Source organism: Festucalex cinctus, chromosome 4 (assembly GCF_051991245.1).
Source record: "Festucalex cinctus isolate MCC-2025b chromosome 4, RoL_Fcin_1.0, whole genome shotgun sequence".
In the NCBI taxonomy this organism is placed as follows: Eukaryota; Metazoa; Chordata; class Actinopteri; order Syngnathiformes; family Syngnathidae; genus Festucalex; species Festucalex cinctus.
Genome location: NC_135414.1, coordinates 10,225,214 through 10,251,844, shown reverse-complemented (window position 1 = coordinate 10,251,844; position 26,631 = coordinate 10,225,214). Strand labels below are relative to the sequence as shown.

The 26,631-nt window shown below is 40.1% G+C and overlaps 2 protein-coding genes across 10 annotated transcripts in view; one reads left to right on the top strand and one right to left on the bottom strand.

Moving 5' to 3' along the window:
- The window catches only part of LOC144017321 (protein TANC1-like), a 54,741-nt gene extending 30,116 nt beyond the window's left edge, over positions 1-24,625 (top strand). For both annotated transcript variants that reach the window (XM_077518760.1, XM_077518761.1), the window contains 17 exons: positions 2,101-2,409; positions 4,499-4,699; positions 5,815-5,918; positions 7,399-7,507; positions 7,801-7,923; positions 9,071-9,307; positions 10,903-11,103; positions 12,488-12,569; positions 15,604-15,737; positions 17,890-18,013; positions 18,546-18,721; positions 19,578-19,710; positions 19,909-19,944; positions 20,008-20,099; positions 20,285-20,431; positions 20,693-20,793; positions 21,063-24,625. In XM_077518760.1, coding sequence (XP_077374886.1) covers positions 2,101-2,409; positions 4,499-4,699; positions 5,815-5,918; positions 7,399-7,507; positions 7,801-7,923; positions 9,071-9,307; positions 10,903-11,103; positions 12,488-12,569; positions 15,604-15,737; positions 17,890-18,013; positions 18,546-18,721; positions 19,578-19,710; positions 19,909-19,944; positions 20,008-20,099; positions 20,285-20,431; positions 20,693-20,793; positions 21,063-22,416 — 3,663 coding nt within the window. In that variant the 3' untranslated portion in view covers positions 22,417-24,625. The remainder of the gene's footprint in view (positions 1-2,100; positions 2,410-4,498; positions 4,700-5,814; positions 5,919-7,398; positions 7,508-7,800; positions 7,924-9,070; positions 9,308-10,902; positions 11,104-12,487; positions 12,570-15,603; positions 15,738-17,889; positions 18,014-18,545; positions 18,722-19,577; positions 19,711-19,908; positions 19,945-20,007; positions 20,100-20,284; positions 20,432-20,692; positions 20,794-21,062) is intronic.
- Positions 3,775-26,631, bottom strand: part of wdsub1 (WD repeat, sterile alpha motif and U-box domain containing 1) — a 30,759-nt gene continuing 7,902 nt past the window's right edge. For 2 of the 8 annotated variants that reach the window (XM_077518762.1, XM_077518767.1), the window contains exon 13: positions 24,292-26,531. In XM_077518762.1, coding sequence (XP_077374888.1) covers positions 26,380-26,531 — 152 coding nt within the window. In that variant the 3' untranslated portion in view covers positions 24,292-26,379. Of the gene's footprint in view, positions 4,719-8,901; positions 9,287-10,681; positions 10,951-24,291; positions 26,532-26,631 lie in introns of those variants that run through there. The other 6 variants (XR_013283161.1, XR_013283162.1, XR_013283160.1 and 3 more) reach the window with 6 other exon arrangements.

The window sequence follows — 26,631 nt, the reverse complement described above, 5'->3', positions numbered from 1 at the left end:
GATTTACTCAATTTAATCCACCTCTTAATATCGCCCCTGTCACATTGCAACTCAGAGAAATTGGCTGTAACACATTTTGCTCTGTCCAACTAATCAGGATGGGGAAAAAAAATGCATATATTTTTCCTTGTGAGGTGGATTAAAATCTGTCACTGACGGACTACAAGTGACGTCACTCTACAACGGTTTCCCCTTTGTAAACACATAGTGTGAATGGTAAAACTCAATTTACTTGATTATAAAACTAGGTAATCGAGTCCAGGCTTCGGCCTTCTCGAGTGGAGTTTGCATGTTTTCCCCGTGCCCGCGTGGGTCTTTTCCAGGCAACCAGTTCAGGGGTGTACCCCACCTACTGTCCGAAGCCGGCTGGGATAGGCTCCAGCACCCCCACGACCCTTGTGAGGAGCAAGAGGTTAAGAAAATGGATGGATGGATAGATGGATGGATAAAACTAGATAGCTTTCTTCATTCATAAATATTCGACATAACTTCACGTAACGCAACTTACGTGACAGTATTGCCGCTATCTCCCGGCATGAAATTATACGGTGAACTACTAAACCGTATGGAATGCTTATGAAATAAGATAAAAACAATAAATGAAGCAAAATTACAAGAAGGTACGTTTGCTGGAGGTGAAAAATGAGTTTTAAGAACCAAAATAAAAAACAATTTACCACTAGCTACCATTTTGGTTGTTTACTTTCGCTTCAAACGCTTTCAGGTCAGAACTGGGAAAAACCAACTCGGATATATCCGACTTCCGAGCATCCTCGAATGCAGCATAAGTTACAAGGGCCACCACTCTTGATTGTGAACCAGCTGGGCTGATTAGATTGATGTGGAAGCAAATGACTTGACAAAAAAAACTGCCATCCACATTTACCACAAGCAGTGAAGCTAAGCGAAACGCTACCAAATGAAAATAAAGTATTTGGAAGAACTAAATACAATTTAACAACACAAATATGACAATTTACGTTGTATATGTAGGTCAGTGCTTTGCAGCACTGGCAACTCTGGTTCTAAAAGTGTGAATTTACAAGTTAATCGATTATGGTTATTGCTGTTATTATTAAAGCCCGGCATGCGATTAATGAGTCATAGCTGGTTCTGGCCAGTGTGGAGCATTTGAGGATGGCAAGCGATGAGAATGTGCGTATCTGAGAGAAAGAAGTCTGTGAGCCGTGCTGCTGCTGCTGCTTGAGTCATTGTCACACTATTTACTGTACTGCATCCCATGGCTCTGCGTGACTCAGAGACATCTGAGCAACCGGTCCCGATTTAAGTGCTTTTAGTTAAACACAAAGGACCCGGCCTAGAATTCTTTATATGCTGAATCCTCTTGTGACAAGTGTCTCAATGAGTAGATAATAACAACTAAAATGTTTTGAAGAAATTGCATGTGAGCTGACACTGAACTGAAATGCGGTGGAATATATCAAATAGTTGAAGGTTGAAGTTTACCATAGAAGAAAGGTAATCATCGAATTTCATCTGATATGAAAGCCGACTAGCTAAATGCGAAAACACTATTTAAAATGCCATAGGACAGGCTACAAATATTTGAACACAAGCATTTCAGCAACATGTAGACAGACAGTATAGCAATACTCATAGGCATATATTCTTTATCTCTTGTAGTAAATGACTATTCTGCAGCTTACCGAGTCAGGTGTGAAACTCTTCTTCGTGTACTATATACATCTGTAAGACTACACTGCCCTCTTGTGGCCAAGGTGCACACACCAGCGAGAATGGATTCATGGCATTTCTGTTCCTTTCAATGGGAAAAGATATGAGTGTTTTTAGTTACAAGTGCAGTCAAGGACACATTTATCATTTTAATCTAACATATCTCATCATTTGGGAATTTAATTGTGATAAGTGTGGAATTTAGTGAATGTGGAAATAATTGGAATATGGCAAAACAACAACAACAACATTTTCTTAACTTTTGGCCCATTCATTCATTGTATTCAGTACTTGAATTAATAATAAAAATATAGTTTTTTTTATAAATATATGAAAAATAATTTAGAAAAAATGATATATGTACTATGCTATAAAATATGAAAACATATGTGTTTTCTCTTGCAGGAAATAACCACCCTGCTCCCGTTCTCCGGCATCTCACTGGACATCCTGCCCGACAGCAGTGAGCTGGGAGCCGACCTGAGCGACTACATTCATCACCGGGTGAGCGGCAGCGCCCAGGTCGCCGCCAACGTCACCACGCCCACGGGCTCCGCCCCCGACCCGCTGCTCCTCAGCAAGTTCAGCAGTCACCTGACCACACGCAGCAACGGCTCCATCCTCTACCTCCAGCTGACCCTGGATCTGTTCCACAAAGGGCACCTGGCACTGAAAGGGGGAAACTACTTGGTTGTGCCTGTGTCGCTATCAGAGGTCAGCTGGTGAATAGTTGTCGAATGTGTGTGCTGTTAAACCAGACTTTGAGTGAGTGAGATTTCTTTTCAGTGATTGTGTTCTTTTGGTGAGTGCACTAACAAAAAACACTTACAACAAAAACGTCTCAGCTGCCCTAAAAACTCTCACAAACAACAGAAGAAAAAACCTTACACTCGCCAAACACAAAAAATCTCGCACAATATTTTTTCATTTTCATCAAAAACTTGGAGCACAAAAAAAAAAAAACACTCACTAGCACCAAAAGGATCTGACACTCATCAAAAAACTTTCACACACAATAAAAAAAACTCTTACCCACTTACTCATTGGCATAAAAATATCACACTCGCAAAGAAAATCTTCTGACAAACAGAAAAAGCCCTCACACTCACAAAAAAAAAAAAATCGTACACAGAAAAACATGTGGGGTTCTGTGTGTGTGAGTTTTTCCTGTGACAGTTTTCGGGTGTGATTGAGAGGTTTTATGGTGAGTGAGGATTTTTGATTTCTTGTAAGATGATTTTGCTTGGTGTAAGTGAGAGGTTTTTTTTAATGTCTGTGATTTTTTTATGTCAGTTTTTTGGTAAGTGTGAGAGGCATTGTAATGTATAAGAGGTTTTTTTTCTTGGTGAGTGTGAGGGCTTTTATGCTAGCTACTAGCTACTGAATTTTTTTTGTGTGAGTGAGAGGTCTTATATGGAAGAGTTTGTATTGCGTGCGAGACCTTTTTGTTGAGTGTAAGATCATTTTGGTGTTACTGTTTTTTGTGAGCATTTTTGTAAGAGTGATGTGACTTTTTGTCTTTAAGTGAGTGTGAGGTTTTTTGGTGAGTGTCAGTTTTTTGTGTGAGTAGTTTTTTTTTTTTTTGCTAAGAGTTTGTTGTTTGAGAGGTTTTTGGTGAATATGAGTCTATTGGGGTTCGTGAGTTTTTGTGCGAGGTTTTGGGGTGTGAATTTTGTGTGTGTTATTTTTTTAGTGTCTTTTTTTAGTGTTTGTTTAATGTGAGTTTTTTTTGTGTTTTGTTTTTATTAGTGCAAGATGTTTTATGTGTGTGATTTTTTTTGGTGAGTCTGAGTTTTCTGGTTTTTAGTGTGTACAAGTTCTTTTTTGTCGTTTTTTTTATTCTTTGAGGTGTTAGGTTAGCATGAGAGGTTTAATGGTGTGATGGAGATTTTTTTTTGGTGATTTTTTTTCTTTTTGGTGTGACTGTCAGAGGTTTTATTGGTGATTGTGTTCCTTGGTGTGAGAAGTTTTGCTGAGTCTTTTTTTTTTTTTTTTTTTTTAGTAATTTTCAGTTTTTGCCAAGAGCGTTTTGGATTGTGTCTCAGTGAGAATATCTCAGCATGTGAATGGGTCAGCCAGAGTTTTGATTTTTAAGCTTGCCAGAGGTTTTTTGTGCATTGAAAAAATTGCAAAAGTTCAAGTTAAAAAAAAAAAGAAGTGAGGAAGAAATGCGACAAATTTATAACCCATATACCCTTTGTTAGTTTTGATTTGAAAGTTCATTTGAGTAAAATTCAGTTATTTTGTTGAACCAAGTCTTCATCAAAAGTGTGTTGCCCACATTCTGTTGAGTGTTCGCCGAAGAACAAATCCCCGAGAAGAAAACACTAGAGGATTCCACAATGTGCATTAGCAGAATTAAAGGACGCATTTGTTGATGAGCGAGGCCCAGTGTTGACAAAAACAAGCGCAGAGCAACACGGGGGGCTGCCATTGTTCCAAAATGTTCCACACAAAGTTGACAAATCTGTGATCAAGGATGAAAGATTTAGAAAGGGCACCGAAATAGCTCCCAGCGAATGACTGACACTTTTTGATGTTGCGTCATCAGCAGTCTGAAGGAGAGCAGCAGATGAGCACGGCATGAAAACACGACCACAGCTTTGCATCTACTTAATTCATTGTGTATTCTATTAATCACTTTTGCTAACATCTCATATTTTCAAAAATACATTTCATAAATAAAGAGATGAATTCGTAATTTCACAGCATTTCAGTGCCACCTCAGCTCTTGAGCTGTTTTGTAGGTCGGATGTTTACCATCTGTTAACAGTGTTCATTTTAACATGTGAACCTGTGTTAGGTGTACCTGCTGATGTGCCGCGTGAGCTTCCCTGACAAAGACGTCTTTGAGCAAGTGCTTCCGGTGCTAAATGTGGCCCTGGCGTCGCTGCACCCGCTGACCGATGAGCAAATGTTCCGGGCGCTCAATGCGGGCAGCGTGAGGGGGGAGCTGGACTGGAAGGACTTTCAGCAGAGAATGGACAGCCTGGCTGGATTCATGGTGAGACTCAGAGTTGGTCCTGAACAAAATTGAATTTTGGGATATTTATTTTTGACAAAAATAATGATCTTTCATACACCTTGCAGCAGTGCACTTATAGACCGATTGGGCTTGATTTACACAACATTCCAAGTGCTAAAGTATGAAGTGGGATATGGCATCAAGTTAAGTACAACACATTTTCAATCTCAGTGGTTCTTAACTCATTCACTTCCAGCTATTTTCACTGAAGCAACTGGATTTTTACTGATTTTGCAAGGCCCACAGAATATTGTGTTCTATTCCTATAAAAACAAATGTAGCCCTCCAAAAGAAAGACTAGTTTCTCTTTTCATCAGTAAAAAAAAGAAGGTATATTTGTATCTGTTTCCGTTTTGCAGCAATTAGCATTAGAATATAGTTACGTTTCATCATTATTCACAAACCTGTTGAAAACACTGGCAAAAACAGCTTGTTGCAACATGGACCTGGCTGATTTCTTATACTTATGCTGCCACCTGCTGGCCATTTTTTGTAATAACTACCATTGCTTTAAGCGACCTCTTCAGGTCAGAAGCTGCATCACAGCTTTCTATGTGCTCCAGCATTGAAAACAACAACAACAACAACAACAAACAACGTATAAATTACGTTTTTAGTAGGGAAGAACAAAGTATTAAAAAAACGTTTTTACACATTTTTGGGTTTGAATGAGTTAAAGCAGTAAGATGTTACTATTTTGTCTGTACTGTAATTGATTTGATAACACAATTATTTTTCATGTACAATTAAGACCTTTAAAAACACATCTTGCCTCTTGCTGTCAACTGAAAATGATCAGTGCTCAGGTAACGGCCAATCATGGCTCAGTTTGTGAACGTCACATGACTAAAGCCAGAAAAAACAGGTATGGCGTTCCAAAAAAGTCAGTTCAGTACCTCCAACAAGGCTAAGAAGAACCACTCTTATGGTGATTATAACTCTTCACTTCTTATATTCATGATATTCAGTAGGTAAGCGACAACCACCTGTTATTTACATTTACAAGGAAGGGCAATTAAGGACAAACCCGCCTTCTGGGAAGTCGACTAATTAAAGTTGAAGAGTTGTTATTGTTGTCTTGCACGTGCCGACAGGTGAAGCGCAGAGATGGCACGCGCATGCTGTGCCACCCCTCCTTCAGAGAGTGGCTCGTCTGGAGGGCAGATGGAGAAAGTACCGACTTCATCTGTGACCCAAGGTCAGACTCAACACCAAAATACAGAGGATTCACGTTTATTGAGGAGGATGCATTCAAATAGGAGCAAATCTGCGATTTAGATCATTCCCACATGGATTAAACTAGGGCTGGGTATTGCCGCCAACCTCACGATACGATACGTATCACGATACAGGGGCCACGATACGATACGTATTGCGATACATATGTATCCCACATAAGACACATTTTATTTCGTTTTTTAAAACAAAGTATAGGAAAATTGGTACACTGAGACACGTGCCATGTTAAGTTTATAAGTAAATAAATGTTGATATTCTTCCTCTGCTTTAATTTATCTTAGCAAGACACAGTGTCCAATCACTGGTGAGCTATTTTTGCATTAATTGAAGGCAATTAACTTCAAAGACGCTGCTGGTTTTTATTTTTTAGGTACAATGCAAGCTGCAAAGGCAAACGTTCACTGCCTATTTAAAGTTAGCAAGCAATATCGATTCTGACGCCTGCGTATCGATACGTGTATTGTAATGAGGCCCGCAACGATATATTGCCGTATCGATTTTTTGAGCACACCCCTAGATTAAACACATTTAAACTTATTCAACACAATTAGATTGGTGAAAACACACTTTTAACTCATTCACTCCCAGGCATTTTCACTGAAGCAACCCCCTTTGCTCCCGGCTCTTTTACTTGATTTTGACTGATTTAAAAATATGGAACCAAAAAGAAAGATTAGAGTATCTTCTTTCATCAGGAAAATAAAGTATATTTGTATCTCTTTCCAAAATTTCAGCAATTGTTATTCACAAACCTGTTGAAAACACTGCAAAACAGAGCTTGTTGCAACATGGCCCTGGCTGATATCTTATACTTTGCTGTCACCTGTTGGCTATTTTTTTTTTGTAATAACTACAATTGCTTTAAGCCACCTCTTCATTTCAGAAGCTCCATCAAAGCCTTCTGTTTACTTGTGCATTAAAAACAAACAAACAAACAAACAAACAAACAAAAACGTGTAAATACATTTTTGGGAGTGAAAGACAAAGTATTAAAAAAAAAACGTGTTTACACGTTTGTGGGTTTGAATGAGTTAAAAGTAATTCTTAGTGTGGCTATGCTCAATATTGTTGTAAATAAATTTTAAATATATTTTAAACATAATAATGTAATTTTATTTAATTACTAACAATTTAATACTAAATTAAATTGATAATAATAATGAATGCAACTATTTAATTATTTAATTTGATTCATTAAATGTCAAATTTGTCTAATTGCAAAAACTAAATAATGTAAAACACCAAGGGGCCTAATGCCTGTATACTGTAAGCACCTATAAAAACACTAATATTGATATTGATATTGATTGGGGGTTGATCATAAACTGCGATTTAGCGGTGGTTCACTGTAGTCTCATAAGAAAACACTGTTATGTGACCAAAACTATCCTGCCGACAGAGCAAGTTTTCGCTTAATGAAACTTTACGCATGTCTGCAGGAGCGGCCATGCTCTCCTGGCGTTCATGTTCTCCAGACAGGAAGGCAAGTTGAACCGTCAGCAGACCATGGAACTGGGACACCACATCCTCAAGGCTCACATTTTCAAGGTGAACAAGTTGGTGAACTCACTCCCTCTTTAGACCTCATCCAGGGCCTAACACCTGTGTACTATAGGTCAGTGTTTCCCATCCTTTATTAGATAATGGCACAGAATTTACTTGAGAAAATTCTCATCTCAATTTACTCACAGATTTACTCATTTTTGTGACATCTGGGTCTGTTTCGGTGAATGCGAAGCTATAATTAGTATTATGTTGTATGGATGACCGATGCTTTTATGCCTCAACGCGATTCTACATGCCACAAATGTGAATTTCTCTCTTTCCTTATGTTCATACAGGGCCTGAGTAAGAAAACCGGCGTGTCCTCCACTGTCCTGCAGGCCATGTGGGTCAACTGCAGCACAGACAGCCTCTCTGCTGCACTCGCATCCCTAAGGAACCTGTACACACCTAATATCAAGGTGACATTTGATACACATAGGGTTGCCAAATTACTGAAATTTTCAACGGGGTAAAAAAAATATGAAATTACTAAATTTAAGGTAGATTTAATAGTTTATATTAGGCTTCAAACAATGTAATTTTTTTTAGGCAGATTTAAATTCTGGTATTTAGCAGAATAGAATTCTGATAACTGATTAATACGTTGATTAATTACAAAAATATATAATGAATAAAATAACTTATTTTTTGGCTTACAAAAATTACAGGCAGAACATTTGACTGTTTTGCAAAACTTCACCCATTAGTACAGGGTGTTCCAAAATGTTTGACCCCATTTCGTAGGCCAATAATTTTGACAATTTTCGTTGGAATGACCTCAAATTTTCACAGCTTGTGTAGAAACGTTGAAAGTTTTTGCGTGTAACATCGAGCTTACACAAAACACAGGAAAGGAAGTTCTGAACGTCCTAAAAAGCACTTGGGCTGTAATTCCAAAATATAACCTGCCACTTGGTGTTGAACATTTATGAAAATCTGTCATAGAACCAACAAATATTTGTACTTTTCTTTGTAAATTTAACCAATAAAACTTATGACCTTCAACATAAAGTGTATTTAGGTTCATTAAGATCCATCAAGTAGTTTCCGAGATATGGTCATTTAGAATGGGGTCAACCATTTTGGAACACCCTGTATTTGTTTAACTTTACAACAGAGAAAAAGGTCAACTTTTGATGTGAAAAGAGCTAATATTGACGGATTAATCTTTGGCCCCCAGGTAAGACACATATGTTTTAGTAGGCCACAAGAAAAATACGTGGTTTCTTGCTTCTGGTCTGAGTGCCTTGCATTTGACACCTGTGACGTATGGCAACCCATTAATCTCAGTTAGGGCAGACACCACAGCGTGAGCACATACTTCATAACTCACAAGCCGGAGAAATAAGAATCTACCACCTCATTGGGAGAGAGTTCAATAAAATGAGAACATGACCTTCACAAAGGGAGGTTTATTGTGTATGTGTGTTAGTATTCAGATAATGAAAAAAAAAATATTGTCATTATGGGGTGTTGTGTATAGAATTTCAAAGAAAAAAATTAGAAGAAGACTAACATAACAAAATATGAATGCAGTCTAAATGTTGTTCCTTCCACCCCATGTAGGTCAGCCGCCTGCTTATGCTTGGCGGCGCGAATGTGAGCTGGTATACCGAGGTAGTGGGACACGCCCCCATCCTGGCCGTCCACGCTCACCTGGGACACGTGGAGATGGTGGGCCTGTTGATGGAAATGGGCGCGGCCGTCGACGTGTCCACGGACAGCGGCATGACGCCTCTGTGCCTGGCGGCAGCCGCGGGTCACGCAGGGGTCGTCAGCCTGCTGTGCAAGAAAGGGGCCAAGGTTCGGACGGAGGTTACGTGTGTGGGAAAACCCTTTAAGATATTACATATCCTGCTTTAAAAAGGGGTACTTGACTCATTGAGCTAATTTCAGCAGAAAAAGTAAAAAAAAAAAATGGTCTAGATTTAATGTAATATTTAATTAAAAATAAATACATTTAATTAATAACTTTATTATTTTTTGTGTACAATTAATACTTTTTAAAACAAATTTTTCCACTTGCTGTCGAGTGTCGACTGAAAATGACATCACAGGTGCTCAGGAAACAGCCAATCACGGCTCACCTGCTTTCCGGGTTTGGTCATGTGACATTAGCAAACTGAGCCGTCACTGGTTGTTACTGTCTCCTGAACATGTGTGATGTCATCTTCAGTTGACAGCAATTGGCAAAACGGTTTAAAACGTATTCATTGTTCACGAAAAATAATGAAGTTATAACATTCATTTATAGATAAATTATACACTTTTTGTCGTCACTAGTAAGACAATTCAGCTTTTTTTCTGCAACAAGTGCCACTTTTTGCTTCCAAGTACGATCCTTAATATCAAATAAAAGCTGTTTAGGCTAAGCTCCTATTTTAGTGCAACAACTAAGGTCCAGGATGTTACTAGTGCATGATGAATTCCAACTAGTTGGGTCTAGTGTTGGTCATAGTACAGTACAGTAGTCTACTAGTAAAGTTTAACTGCGTACTAGTAGGCCAAAAGTGGCACTAGTAGCAGAAAAATGTTATCAGTGAGGCACGGTAATTCTACTAATTTTGTTCTATTAGTGTGCTGAATTCTTACTAGTAACATTTTTGCCTTATTGTTTTCCAATACTGTGACATTTTTATACACTAGTAGGACAACTAGTGTCACTTTTATTCTTCAAGTACAGCTTTAAGCCATTTGAGCATTAATTCAATATCTTTGATATCCAGCTTAGGTGCACTAAACATTCAACAAGTGTGCTAGATTGTTTTACTAGTGAGGACGAAAAGAATAATAGAACGTGGGACTTTAAACTTGATTTGAAGAATATATATTAAAAAAATACCCAGTTCTCAAATTTATTTGAAAAGGTATTCCATAAATAATATTATGTATTTATTCAAGACTCCTCATGTACTAATACACTTTTGTCCTCACTTGTAGGACCTCTACATATCACGAGTGAGGCAAAACTGCACTAGTTGACAATTGCATGCTGCTGGTCATACTAGTGATGCTATTCTAGTATGAGCAAACTAGTGCACATTTTTGCTTCACTAGTTGTCCTACTAATATGCCAAAGTTGTCCTACTAGTGTGAAGACATGGCATACAATAGCATGGGAATTTTTTTTTTACCAGTAAGACACAGTCATTCTACTAGTGCGTTGAATTGTCTTACCAGTGAGGGTGAAAAGTGTACTTGTCCATGGACTTGGAGCTGGATATCAAGGATATGGACTGAATGCTCAAACAGCCCCAGGCAATTGGCTGGCTGGCTTGCCCTGTTGCGGCGTCTATTCTGGGAGACAGATGACAACAGCAGGCCTCATCTAGGCCAGCGTGTTGGAAGCCATGGCCAGGACCGGCGCAAATCCCTCTGTGTGCTCCTTCATTTGCCAGGTGGGCCAGGCTGATAAGAACGGCCAGTGTGCGCTGCTCCACAGCGCACTGAAAGGCCACATGGAGATCATCAGCGTCTTGCTGGGACAAGACTGGGGACCCGAAAACGCCGGCGAGCCACAGCAGCACCAGACGACCACCGGGAAAAAGCAGGCCGTGCAACAGGCGGTCACAGCCGCGGCCAGCGTAGGACACACTCAGGTGCACAACTCCTGTGACAAACTTTTTTGTTTTTTTTTCCTTCCCAAGTTAAACAAATGAAACTCATCACATGGCACCACTGTACTGTAAATCCTATTCGGTTTGGCATTTGCAAATTAACCTTGTCACTATTTTTGTGTTCTATAGTATTGCATTGGCACCATCTTGTTGCCAATGAACCTCGAAGTCAGTTGAGTAGCATCATCGTTTATGCAAAAAATAAAGAAAAAAAAATCATTTGCTCCAGTCTGTTGGCGTTTCAAGCAATATCATTACAGTATACAGTCAACCAGTGCACATTCGCAGTGTAAAATGTTCTGTCATTTGAATACGAAACTATTATTCTGTTGTATGAAAGGAAACGGGTGGATACACAGTAACCTGTCCCGTTATAACGAGACCATTTCTCATTTTAATCGAAGAGATAAAAAAAAAAAAAAAAAAAAGTTGCTTTACATAATTTACTCACCATTTTTGACCATGTGTCGCTATTTTGAATTTTTTGAAAATTGTTCAATACAAAAAAACAATAATTATAAATGCGCTGTTACTAGCTGCACATTTGTTGTTTCTGGGTATTTCTTTGGACTAAAAGGATTATAGGAGCTGTTATTAAATTAAAAATGGTCATTAAATTTTCCCACCGGTTTTGACTTTGAATTTTTTTTAAATCACCACATTTTGAGGAAAGATACCATCACATAAAATGATATTTGTTGGTGTTTCCCAACAGCAACGAAGCCTCGCCGGTTGTATGTTGCTTTCCTATATGTACACTCTCAAAACATGTTTTACATTTACTGCAAATTTTCCTTGTGAGCTGCTACTCTGAATTTTCTATGAATAGTAACATTTCATAAGTTGTCATAGTAATCTTTATTTATGATTGGAACCCTCAGATGGCTCAAATGTAGCACAACATCTCAGAAACACCAAATGTGCAAATAGCAGCAGTGCTATACATTTCAATGAAATTTCACAATTTTGAAAATGTAAAAAATGGCAGGAAAATTCTGAAGTGTGTGTGTGTGTTTTTTTTTTTTTTATCTATTCGATTAAAATGATAAATGGTCTCATTTAAAAGTCCAAACTTTTACCAAAACAGGACAAGTACAAAGGGTAATTGTAACTTCTGCCATCTAGTGAAAGAGCATTTAATAGTTCTGCCTGTCACTATTCACCACTAGCATAGATGAAGACATTTCTTTTTTATAGTAAAAATCATTCTCTGACCAATTCAGTGAAATGGGTTATTTTCCCACAGAAGTGGTTGAGAATCACTGACAAGGAGCACAATGTCTGTCCTTGCTTTTATTACGTTGTTTTTTTCTCTCTCTCTCTGTGCACAACAAAACTCAGAGACTAAATTGTGTTTTTCCTGCAGGTGGTAAAGAGCCTGCTGGACTTGGAAGATGAACAGCTGGCGGTGCAGATGGACGCACACGATTCTCTCTGGGGAGAAACTGGTGCGTTTCTTCCATCACTCACATCCATTTAGCGTTCTCCCTTCCTTCTGTGTGCTACTTTCTTCCATTTGACCCACCTGACATGGAGTTATTGTGTGCTACTGAATATGAAAACCTTCCTGCCTTGGATGTGCATGGACAGAAAAGTTTTTGACTGTGATGATTGACAGCAATCAGTCCTATGCAGTTTTGTGAAAATGGAGAGCATGCTACCCTGCCACATTTGCAGCACGTCTTATTCAATTCTCAAGTACTTGACCTGTTATTGCAAATGCAAGCGCAATTTAGGTCCATTTCCTGAGAGCATCAGAGGAGGTCTGTGTTATCTGTGCTTGCTGCTCCATTAGAGTGTAATTTGATTACACCGTACTCTCCAGTGCCACAGTGATGAGATAGAAAGCTTGTTTGCATGAAGTAGCCTCTCAAATGTTCACATTTGCATGACCATTAATCTTTCTTGGGCTTGGGAAATGCTGGCAGAGGCATGATAGACACACGTGCCTTCATCCATCCATCCATCCATCCATCCATCCATTTTCTTGACCGCTTATTCCTCACAAGGGTCGCGGGGGGTGCTGGCGCCTATCTCAGCTGGCTCTGGGCAGTAGGCAAGGGACACCCTGGACTGGTCGCCAGCCAATCACAGGGCACACGGAGACGAACAACCATCCACACTCACAAGCACACCCAATTAACCTGCCGTGCATGTCTTTGGAATGTGGGAGGAGACCGGAGTACCCGGAGAAGACCCACGCGGGCACGGGGAGAACATGCAAACTCCACCCAGGAAGGCCGGAGCCTGGACTCGAACCGGAGTCCTCAGAACTGGGAGGCGGACGTGCTAACCACTCGACCACCCCCACACGCTCCTTCGGTTTCATCCAATTTGTACAGTCACTTAGAGAGCCCTCAGTGGTCAGACTCCTCCATGCTTTGCTCCTGTTAGGTCACTGACTTATTTTTTTTTGTAATGTGTCATTAAATTTGAACGTTTCTTTTACGGAAAATGTGGAATGTGATTTTCGCAGTGTAATTTGTCACAACAATGCCAATTTTGTGAATATTACAAAGCTCGAATGGTCTGAATGGGTTGCTGTTCAACATCGCACAATAACGTACTTAGTAATTTGCATTTAAAAGGTGATGACGTTGCTGCTTTTCTGGCATGTCTACAACCCCTGGCAAAAAGTATGGAATCACCAGTCTTGGACGAGCACTCACTCAGACGTTTTATTCTGTAGATCAAACAGATAAAAAGCATGAAACAGTCGCAAGGTCATTCCAAAGTGCAACATCTTATCTTTCAGAAACACAAAAAAAAAAAGAAAAAACATTGTGCTGGTCAGTAAATGTTACTTTTATAGAGCCAGTGCAGGGAAATAAACATGGAATCACTCCATTCTGGGGAAAAAAATATGGAATTATGAAAAACAGACGAAGAAAAAACAATCAAAACACATCACTAATATTTAGTTGCATCACCTCTGGCTTTTATGACAGCTTGCAGTCTCTGAGGCATGGACCTGATGGTTCTTCGTCAATCTGGTGCCAACTCTCTTTGATTGCAGTTGCCAGATCAGCTTTGCAGGTCGTAGCCTTGCTGTGGACCATTTTTTTGAATTTCCACCACAGGTTTTCAATTGGGTTCAGATCTGGGCTATTTGCAGGCAATGACATTGACTGGATGCGTCTTTCTCCAAGGAATGCTTTCACAGTTTTTGCTCTGGCATGATGCATTTTCATCTTGGAAAATGGATTTCATCATCCCAAACATTTTTTTCAATTGAAGGGATAAGAAAGCTGTCCAAAATGTCAATGTCAGCTTGTGCATTTATTGAAGATTTATCCACAGCCATCTACCCAGTGCCTTTGCCTGACATGCAGCCCATATCATCAAGGACTGTGGGAATTTGGATGTTTTCTTTAGGCAGTCCTCTTTGTAAATCTCACTGGAACAAAAGTTCCAGCGTCCAATGCAGATTTGTGACTCATCAATGAAGATAACCTTCATCCAGTCATCCACAGTCCATGATTGCCTCTCCTTAGCCCATTGCAGTCTTGTGGTTTCCTTTTAGCTTTCCTGTATGTAAATCCCATTTCCTTGAAGCGATTTTGCAGTTCTGTCACATACATTGAGTCCAGCTTCCTCCCATTTCTTCTTCATTTGTCTTGTTGTGCATTTTCTGTTTTCAAGACATATGGCCTTTAGTTGTTTGTCTTGACGCTTAGATGTCTTCGTTGGTCTACCAGTACGCTTGACTTTAACAACCTTCCAATGCTGTTCGTACTTGGCCCAGATATTTCGATACAGCTGACTGAACAGCCCACATCTTTGGCAACCATACGTGTAGAGTTACCTTCTTTAAGTGTTTGATAATCCTGTCTTTAGTCTTAAGAAACATCTCCCTTGTTGGAGCCATGATTCTTGCCAATCCACTTGGTCCAGCAGCCCTCCAAGGTGTGATAATTGCACTGTTTTTAACTGCTGACTAACGAGCAGATGTCATTTGAGGCAGATGCCCAATTAAGGAAAGGAAATTGACTGGGTGTGTCCTTTTCTGCTCAAAATGGAGTGGTTCTATATTTTTTTCCTTAGAATGGAGTGATTTGCTTATTTATTTCCCTGCACTTGCTCTATAAAAGTAACATTTACTGACCAGCACAATGTGTTTTCTTCATTTCTTTTAGTGTTTCTGAAAGCCAAGATGTTGCACTTTGGAATGACCTTACGACTGTTTCACGTTTTTTTTTTATTATCTGAGTTTGATGTATACAATAAAACGTCTGAGTGAGTGCTCGTCCAAGACTGGTGATTCCATACTTTTTGCTAGGGGTTGTACTGGAAGAGAACATCCGATATAACACTGCACAAGTCTTAATTGAAAATAGTTATGTTGTCTTTGCAAGACTAATTTTGATAAACGTCCCCGTCTTTTAGCTTCTACTTCTCCCTCCGTGATGAATTCTTTTCCACCTTATCTCATCTCAGCACACTTTTTTTTTTCTTTTTTTTTTCTTTCTTTCTTTCCCCCAGTGCTGAGTGCAGCAGCAGGCAGGGGGAGGATGGAGGTGTGTGTGCTCCTTTTGGACCGAGGGGCAGGGCTGGAGGTGCCAAACCGTAGAGGAATGGTCCCCCTTCTGAGCGCGGCCAAACACGGACACACACAGGTGACAAGACACTTCGGAGCACAGCTGCATTCCAATATTTGATTTTCTAATGGACAATTTATGTACATAAACATTTATAATTAGTATGCATACACACACTGCTGTCGTCGGGTGGAATCCTTGTACCCACCACTTTTCTGACACTTTAGATTGGTCAGTAATTTGTGACAAAAACAGACCCAAATGGGGACTCACCAGTAGTATAGATATGTGAAAAAATATGAAATTGAACAAATTTGGAAATACCAGGGTTTGGCTCAACGTCAATCATATGTTGCTTGCTAAATACTGACAAATAACTGATTATATTGTTGAGATGCAGTATGTTGGTGGTGGTGAGTTGATGATCTTAATTTAGACAAAAGTAGTAAACTGCCACATATTGTTGCCAAGGAACTATGTTGAAGTGACTTGAGGGGTTTCACTAGACAGAAGTAGTACTTTGCTGCTATCTTGGTGCCAAGAGAATATACTGTATGTTGGAGTTGACACAAGCTTCATTAGACAAAAGTAGTGATTTGGCACCATATTGACGCCAAGGAACAATGTTGACGTGGGTTGAGGAGCTTTATTTCGACCACGGGTCTGCAACCTGCGGCTCTGGAGCCACATGTGGCTCTTTAGTCCCTCTCCAGTGGCTCCTTGTGGAGTTCTTAAAAATGTTATTATTATTATTATTATTATTATTATTATTTAAATTAGAAAGTAGTATTTTTTTACATATTTATTTTTATTTTCAGAAATAAATATTCCTTAAAAATATTAAATTAAAAATGAATAATTAAATATTTAAAAAATGTCAGTCCATTTGTTTAAGTTGTCAGAAAAAAAAGAGTTTTAAGTTTTAAGAATTGCCTAAAAATGTCCAAAAAGTGACCATAAAATGTCCAAAAAATGAAGAGGAAGAGCAGAAAATTCCCATAAAATTCATGAAACTGCCAAAAAATGTAAGCGAATTGAATAAAAATGCAGAAAACATTTAAAAAGTCACCACAAAATGTCCAAAAAACAAAAGAAGAAAATAACCATAAAATATCTTTGGAATTGCAAAAACAAACAAAAATAAATAAATAAAAAAGAGAAAAGTCAGAAAACTGATAAAAAAAAAAGACAGAAAATGCTAATAAGCCAACCAGAAAATAACCATAAGCAAATGAAGCAATAATAAAAATGACCATAAAATGTTGACAAAATTTACAGAAAATTGACAGCAAAAAAGGCAGAGAAAATGTAAAAAAAAAAAAAAAAAAAAAAAAAAAGCCATAAAATGTCCAATAAAAGGAAGAAGAGAGGCATAAAATTACCAAATTGCCATAAAATTGCCAAAAAATGTCAGACATTTGACAGAAAGGTAGAACAATCTAAAAATGTATGAACAAAGTATGAAAAATTATAAAAAGGTAGAACAGAATGAATTGAATGCAGCATATGTTTGTGTTCTGGTGCAGCTCTAATTAGGTCTTGGGGCCTCAGTACACTGGCCTAACACTAACACATTGTTTCGTTCATCACAAAGTTCAAATGTTTTGCGGCTCTTTTTATTTTATTTTTTGGCATAAAATGGTTCTTTTGATCGTAAAGGTGGCTGAGCCCCTGATTTAGACAAAAGTAGTGCATTACTGGCATCTTGTTGCCAAAGAACTCTATCGAAGTGCGTTGAAAAGCTTCATTAGACAAAAGTAATGCTTTTCCGTTATCTTGGTGCCAAAACTATATTGAAGTGGGTTAATGAGCTTCATTTATTTAGACAATGGTAATGCATTCCTGCCATCTCGTTGCCAAGGAACTAAGTTGAAGTGAGACTGCTATTGCTTATGGATGCTATAGGAAATTGTCTTTTGGGGGTTATGAATTACTCACAGATTCTCACTATTCCTGACTGAGGTTGGACCCTAACACTACATATATGGTTGTGGCCTGTGCCGAAAATGAGTTTGACACCACAGAGAGTGAACACAGTCAATGTTTAGTGAAGCTAATGGGGTGTGACTTACAAATGTATACAAGAGAAGCTCGGGGCAGTATTGTCAGAACACACACTGCTTTTGCTTTATGGCTGTTGATCATTCGTCATAGACTATGAAACCATCTATTCACCCTCATCCAGGTCCCCGGAGTTTTTATTCAAGCCAATCTACCTCCAATATTTTAGGTGGCAGAGTTGCTGCTGAAAAACGACGCGGACGCGAGTGTGTGTGACAAGCAGGGTCGTACGCCGCTCATGTTGGCTGCCTCGGAGGGCCACGGCAGCACTGTAGAGATGCTGCTGTCCAAGGGTACGCGTCTTTCTTTTTTTTTTTTTTTAGTCCCAAAATGATTACTTCTACAAATAATGTATCTGGGTTCACCTCCCGTATCTATTCCAGTGACGTAGAGTGACAGGCACAACAATTAAATGAACTTCCATTAGGTGGCAAGGTACAATTAAGCTGTGATAGTTGAACTTCAAAATAGCACGGAAACACTTTCGGTTTTGTGACGTTATAATTTGGTGTTGTACCATGAGATTTTTCTTGAATAAAAAAAAACAAAAAAAACAAAACAAAAAAAAATGAACAAAAAAAAACAAAAAAACAAAAAACAAAACTTCACTCTTATTTGTTATTTTTGTGGGTGAAATTTCAAGATGAACCTAAAGTGCACTACAGCCTTTTAGAGGTTCTAAACAATTCAATATTTCAGCATTTTTTTTGTGCAACTTCTCGAAGAAGAAGCTAAAATTTCACATTTCAATGGAAGTCCACTTCTATGCCTTTCTGTGACGCTTCCATTCTCTTTTCAAACATTATTTCTCTGTCTCATAATTAGGTGCGTTTGTGTCTGCTGTGGATCAAGAAGGTCTGACTGCAACGGGCTGGGCCTGTATGAGGGGCCACAGAGGTGTTCTGCAGCCTCTGGTGGATGCCGGTGCAGACCTGAACCAAGCTGATAGACAGGGACGCACTCCTCTCGACCTCGCCGCCCTTAACGGGGATGCTGATACGGTGGGTGTTGTGCTGAATTTATCATATTGAACCTTTAATACAGGACAACAGTTTGCTTTATACAAAGCCCGCAAAACATGAATTTTATTATACAAGTGATGGATGTTTCTGTTCAATCCTGAGAGTGTGAGGACTCCGGGGCACTCCAGGTGGTTGGGGATATGTGATATTGTAACAAAAGGTGAGAGTCTTTGTTCCTGTAGAAGACAGATATCTCAGGAGGGGGTGTGCGCGTGTGATTAAATCGAGAAGGTGAAGGGCTCTGGCTACAAAAGAGGAAAGGTGCTTCCTCGTCACATCAATGTGTAACAAAAGGTGATTAAATCAGCAGAATTTCAGGCCGATTCCGATATTTGGCAGAATAAAATTGCGGTAACTGATTAATCGGCCATTTAACTTAAAAAACATATATATTAATAAATAGGGCTGTAAATTAACACTGGTCAAATGCGGGTTAAATAAAATCAGCACCCCCCGAAATAAAAAAAATAAAATTAAAAAATCTGCCTGCAATTGGCTGGCAACCAGTCCAGGGTGTACCCCGCCTACTGCCCAAAGCCAGCTGAGATAGGCTCCAGCACCCCCCACGACCCTTGTGAGGAATAAGCGGTCAAGTAAATGGATGGATGGAAAAAAATCTGCCAAATATATCGGCCAGCCAATTAATCTGTCAGGCAACATTTTGTCTTTTATAACTCAGATTTTCTTCCTCACAGGAGCACAAAAGATGAACCAAAATATAGCTATAATGGAACTGTTTTTTTTGGGGGGGGGTTTCTGTTGCTGATGAGGATAAAAGGAACACTTTGGTTAAAGTGATCAGAGTATAACTGGGTATGTTCCTCTTCATGGTTAGGTACACTTTCTGCTAGATCACGGAGCAGTGCTAGAGAGGACGGACAGCAACGGAAGCAGGGCTGCCGAGCGGACTCCTGGCTGCCAGAATCCGGCATTGGTGGCCTCGCTACTCAAAAAAGGCTCCAAGACCGGTACGTACGCCAGTGCTGCATCGAATCATACATTAATGTAGCTTTTACTCCATAAGGACATTTCTAATATACATTGAAGAGTTTAGTTGTAGCTAAGTGGCTCCTCTGAAAACAACAAACACCAAATCACAGCAGTCAATTATACACCCTCATGAACCTGTCACTTTTCACCTTTCTCCTTCTCCATCTTTCATCCAGCACAAGGCTACAGAACGGCACCACATGATCGATCAGGTAGGTAAATCAGTGAAAGTCTGAGACTAGGAGAGACCCATGAGAATTATTTGTGACGTTCAGGTCACGCCACATGGGCCATGGCTTCCACCAAACCAGACATCCTCCTCATCTTGCTGCAGAAGCTCATGGAAGAAGGAAACCTGCTTTACAAGGTACTTGAAGCTCAACAGCTACCTCCACAAAGAAGGTTACGTCTTCAGTCTTTATTCAGTCTTTATTTATTTAAGTATTCGGAGATTTGGTAAACTGCACACATTGAGGATTACATCTTCTGGGTACCAAAAAGCCAGTCAGTTTTCCATCCATTTCTTTCTCATGCTTCTTGTGTGGTAAGCAGAAGGGACGTATGAAGGAGGCCGGCCAGCGTTACCAGTACGCTCTGAGAAAACTGCCCCGGGAAGGGCAAGGGGAAGAGCTAAAAGGGCTCAAAGACCTGCGGGTGTCTCTCTATCTCAACCTATCCCGCTGCCGAAGGAAAACCAATGTAAGGCTGCATCATGCACACTCTAATTTATTAGATGTAAGAAGATATAGAAAAGGGGTCTGTCAAGGTGAGGTAAATGGTTCTAAGATACACAGCTCCCAAAATGTTTAGGATTTTTGGCTTCTGGTGAAATTTCTGGATGAACCTTGAATGCACTACAACCTTTACAAGTGAACTTCATTTGACCCTCTGTAAAATTTTGCATGCACATCTGCAACTGTTCAATGTTTCAATGATTTTTTTTTTGGTGTGAAAACTCAGGACTTTGGCATCGCTGAGGACTTTGCCACAAAAGCTCTGGAGCTAAAGCCCAGGTCCTATGAGGCCTATTATGCCAGAGCACGGGCCAAGAGGAGTAGCAGGTACATCCATACCAGGGACGGGCCACTTAATGTTGAAGGGGCCACGGTTTTTCATCAGCGCTACTGACGGGCTACATACATACAACAACACAATCGGAATCGGTGTTTGAAACGGCCAATCTGCAACTTAATTCGAGTCACCACCATTTTGTGCACATCACTACTGTTTACTGTTAACCCTGCTGAAAAATCTGTGCCATTGAGTGGGTGTTAATCGTGAACCGAGGTACAGCGGAGTTTCAACTGTAACATTCAAATGTCCTCCCCAGGCAATTTGCTGAGGCACTGGCAGACCTCCATGAAGCAGCACGACTCTGCCCATCCAACCGGGAGATCCGTCGCCTGCTGGTACGAGTGGAGGAGGAATGCACACATCATCAGAGGATATCCAGCAGCAGTAACACATCACAGAGTTATAACAGGGACCCTCACAGCCACCACCATCTCGCCCCCGAGGATGAGGCAGATGTGTGTTCACATGGAAGTCTAGAGAGGCCAATCCCAGAAGAGCAGTCTGATCTTCAGCAAGAAGATGATGAGGAAGAAGGGGAGGAGCTGAGCCTACAATGTGGAAAAGGCTCAGAATTTTGGCCTCTGAATCCGTACGGTCCAAACAGGACTCTCCCTGGAGGAGTTGCCTTTGGGTTAGCTGATCAGACGCTGTGTTTTCCTCAAGAGGAGTATGTTCAAAACCCGCTCTTTATGGAGCTGCCTGACCCGCTTCTTGCTGTTCACAAACAAAGTCAAAACCAGAGTGGCAGGACGCATCACTACTGCCACTCCTTGCAATCAGGGGCCAGAGTGGGGGGCAGGCCTCTCTCTCTCTGCGGACCCTCCAGTCCTCTGCCAGGGAGACACATCTCCACCTCCCTGAGGCCTGCACCCGTGCTGGCCCTCGACACGGAACATTCCGGGCTCAGCCCTACCGAACACTACCATCCCATGTCCCCGAGCAGCTCCTCCCCACCGGGTCCGTTTCAAATGTACCAACCCCGCTCGTCCAGTTTCTCCAGGGGTTCCGACAGACTTTCGGCCCACTCTGTTGCTCTGGATGGCCTGGCACTTGCTCTGGGCTCGGTTGTGGAAGTCAGGAGGGAGGCTGGTGGCCCCACAGGAACAGCGGGCTCCAGGGGTTCTAGCTCCAGTCAGGCATCCAGTGGGAACCAGTCAGACAACGGCAAGCAGCAAGTACTGGACACCCCCTGCCACCTCAAAAGCAGCGGCAGCTTCAAGTCGAAAGGTGAGATGAAGCCGCGGCCCTTCATGGGGGTCATGGACAAAGCGGTACGAGTCCAGAGCCAGCAGACCTCCAGTTTTGGCCGACAGGGGCAAGGAGGAGGGGGCGTAGAAAGTTTCAACATGTCAGTCATGGAGTTCCAAGGCTTGAACAATGAGTACAAGCGGTCTTCGTTCCAGGAGCCGCTCTCCGGCAGTCACGCAGGCAGCCAGCAGAGTCGGGACTTTGGAGAGCGACTCCACCAGCGAGAGGCAAGAGCCGCCATGTCGTCCCATCTACGTTTTCCCGATGGGAGGCACAGGCAGGCGAGTCTGACCAGAGACAACCCAACGCTGCATATGGCGCCCATGAAGCCCAAACGCTCCTTTATCGAGTCCAATGTCTGAATAATTTGTCAAAGCCCAGAGGAGAACACAAAAAGTCCCACACTAGGTAGCTATGGTGCAAGCCTGTGTGTTGACTTCTGCTGCAGCGTCGCATCTAGAACCAACCAGTGGTTTGCTTCTGCTTACATGTTTACAGCTAGCGCACAAGTGTGTTAAAGAAAACCACACATACCTTAAGTAGGGTTTTTAAATAACTAGTACATTAACTGAATGGTAGTCCTAATAGACCAATTCGGAATAAATTTGTAGACAATAGGCACCAAGATACTTCTGGGTGGCAGAATGGGAGCGACTACATGTGACCTGAACTGAATCGAAGACAAAAACTGTTGATTTTGGGGTTGTGCCAGTAGATAGATAACCCACGAGGTTTTGGGTGTTTTAGATTTCGGAAAAAATAAATAATAATAATAATGATCCAGGAGGTTGAGGAGAATGAGGCAAATGAATGTTGTAAATAGTGACCGAGTAGCCACTTTCAAAGAGACAGACTACAACATAAAGTGTGTCTCTGCCATTAAACCACGCAGAAGAAAAATCAAGCTCAAGCGATCATAGCATCCTGACTTAGATAACAGCAACATAGGCTATCTACCATAGCCTAACAAATTACAAGTCCAACAGCATCACCCACCAACAGAATCAGAGAGGCTCATTTCCCAATTAGTATGTGTGTGAACTTTTTTGGGGTCCAGGACCCCCAGCATCTTTATGAGCCTGAAGAACCAACTGTACCCGATCTGAAGGAGTTAGGGATGCAATTAGATAGAAACAGCAGAAACTACATTTTAAATTACGTTATTTTAGCCTTTAGCTACTCTGCAATGGTGTAGCCTATGCCCAATGAAATATTTGATCATGTTAATTTTGTACTAACAGTGTCATGCAGTAACTTCAATGATGCAAATGACAGCAAGGTCAAAATGAATTACACTTGCGAAACAGATGGATTTAGAGAGGGGGAAAAAAAAGCCGTATTATCCTCTGTAGTTTAGGCAGATAAATTTGAGTAAAATAATCGTCTTTCTATAATTGTCATAGGATCTTTTCATAAAGATATTACACCACGGACCACTAGGGGTCCACCATGGTTGAGGAACGGTTTAGGCTACCATGACCAAAGGTAAGCCATTTCATTTATGGTTACCTCTTGTGTTAACCACTCTCTCAATTATCAATTTATCTATAGCTGAATGAGTTTCCGCCATGTTTACTTCTGAATCAACTTACCTGTAAGGTATTTTGACTGGTGTTCTCCCATCTAAGCAGTTTATTCCAACTAAGACGAAATGTACCACCCCAAAACAAGAAAATCATTAATTCAAGCCATTTACAATGGTGCTATAAGCCTTATCGTCCTCTAGTTTAATTGTAACACTAAACGGCATCTATCTAATGGTGCTAACAGATCTCTGTGTAGAACGATTACCGGTAATATGAGTGCCAGTGCCCATTAGGAGTTGTGGCATCTCAATGAACAATTCTGTGCTATATTTCCCCTGGTGGTCACAGCAAGCAACACAACAGCCTTTCAGTTGATGCAGTATTACAACAATTGTTTAAATCCATTTAATTATAAAACATTCAAGACTGAGAAAGCTTTGTGCACGAATCATAATAAGCCTCACTAGTTACAGGATAAGACCATTTTGATTGTCTTTGAAAAACCATTTATATTTGTATGATATACGCTATATTTGCAGATGATATATTTCCTTGTAAGTGGTTCTCTGTCAACATTACAGCCTTCTAAAAATATTTACTGAACATCTGATTTTTTTTTTCATATACAGTAAGACATGACAATGTTATAACCTCCTTGTCAATGTTGATTGCTTTAATATTAACTGTATGCATTTATTTTTGCATAGCAGAGAACTTATGAAGTGTTTATTGGTTTTATTGAACACAAGCAGTCAATTTAAAATACATTATAGAATTACAATTATGTCCATAGTTGTCATATACACTTTTTCATGCTATGGATACAGAATGTGGCCACAAATGAAGTGGTACAACAATGACTGTAGTTCATTATTTATGCTTCTTTCACAGAACAGTTTGTTTCGTGGGTGTAAACATTCAAATGTATGGACATGAAAGAGAATGTTCAGCTATGAATGCTGGATTAATAAATTGTCCTCATGCAAATGTGTAAGGAGAACAAATAATGGCTACCTAAATAAAATACAAATGATATGAAACACCATTTTTATCATTGTGGCTTGAATTTGCAATGGTGTGTATGTAGACGTGCACTGCAATAAATTGAGAGCCGTTTCTAATCATTTTCACTTTTCATGTAGCTAAATTGGGTAATCAAAATTACCTGATTGAAAAGATAATGTTAATAATTTCTGAAGCACAAACTTTAGGGGTCAATTTTTGTTCTTAAAGGTACATTTTTTTATTCTACTCAACAGGCAGTTGAGTAGATGCACCTGTGGCTAAAGCCAATCTGTGGCAAGGTTTTGACTTTCTGGACCTGGATTCCATAAGCCTGGCAAAGGCCAATGTAAAGGCCTTTCGAAAGAGCCCAATGTTGTAGGAATGGCTTTTTAAAGTAATACACAATAAGACTACTAATCTAGACCAGGGATGGGAAATGTATTGCACTTTGAACATTTTAAACCAATGGACGATGGTTGTTGTGAAGGGAAAAAGAAAAATCTGTTGTTTGTGTAGCGTAGTACATTTTGGCCACACTTCAGCTCCCATGATGTATTGAACCAAGCAATATGAACAAGTCATTTAAGGAAAGATATAATTATTGTTTAAGTGCATTTATGTCACACATAACTCGGTGAATGTGTGTGAAGTTACTGTTGCGTTAAATGACTGTGACGTGTGTGTGAAATATTAAAATCCATGTTAGATACTTAAAGTGCTCATGATCTGGTATTACAGTACATCTTTAAATGCAATTCTGCACATCTTGGTGCATACATGGTATACTATTCACCTTCTGTATGTTGGCAGGGCCATAATTAGCTTAATTTTCTTCTCCAATTGAGATCATTGATATGAATGATGTAATTACAACTTAAAACTGATCAGGTGCTGTAGGGGAATCATTTCATAATGTTGCCCATCCCTGTTCTAGACAGTACCTTTTGTAGGCAAATCTGTACTGTTAGGTACAGATAAAGGGTACTAATACTGTATGTACCACATGGTATTTACAGTACCCTTGAGGATACTGCCCCAAGTAACAAGCCATTGGATCTTTGACACTTTTTTTTTTCTGACAGTGTAAAATTAGAATTTTATTCGATCTAATATTGTTCCAGAGTGAGGAGTTACTCACCAGTACTTGAGGAGTTTTTTCACCGAATAGAGAATAGTCGTAATTTAAAGCACTACTTTTAACTATTAATTGAATCATACTATTCTAAAGCAGGGGTTCTCAACCCCGGTCCTTGAGTACTTCTATCCAGCCTGGTTTACATGTCTCTCTCAGCCAACACAGCTGAGGCTCATTATTAGCCTTCATGCAGAGCATGCTGATTAGCGAGACGTTTGAAACACCTGTGTTGGCTGAAGGAGACATGGAAAACGGACTAGATAAGGTAATTGGGGACTGCGGTTGAGAACCACTGTTCTAAAGTAACAGTACTCATAAGTACAATTTTTGACTACTCAACCCACTTCTAGTTAAGACCAAGTATGCACGTGTTATGTAAGCTACTCACATTTTGAAATACAATACGAAGAGAACATAATGATTAAGAGCGTAAAATGTCATCTTGTATTGCGACGTGCTGTTAATGTTATTTGTTCTGCAGCCAGTCGAACAGCATGATTATGATACTATGATATGAAACTATAACAGCGTGTTTAAATCTGCCCACCCAGAACAACTTGACACTAATGAAATTAAGTTGCCCGGGAAGAATGTAAAACATCTTGTTTACTTCTATTTGTGTACCTGAAATGATATGGAGCAGTGGTGGTGGAGGCTGCTTAGTGGCTCGTCCTCCACCGAGCGATGGCCATCTTCAGCGTGTGATTTGGTGTGAGCAAAGTCGTCAGTAAGGGGAGGTTGGTCATGGGGCTGGAGCGGTTCTTGGTGTTGATCCACATGGTGATGGCGTCCCTCTCATATGAGTAGCCATCTATGGTCACGTGCAAAGTACACTGGATGAGTTTTTCCAAATTTTTATTGACTCAAGGAAGAAACACTACAAACAAAATGTTTGGGATAATTGGCATTCA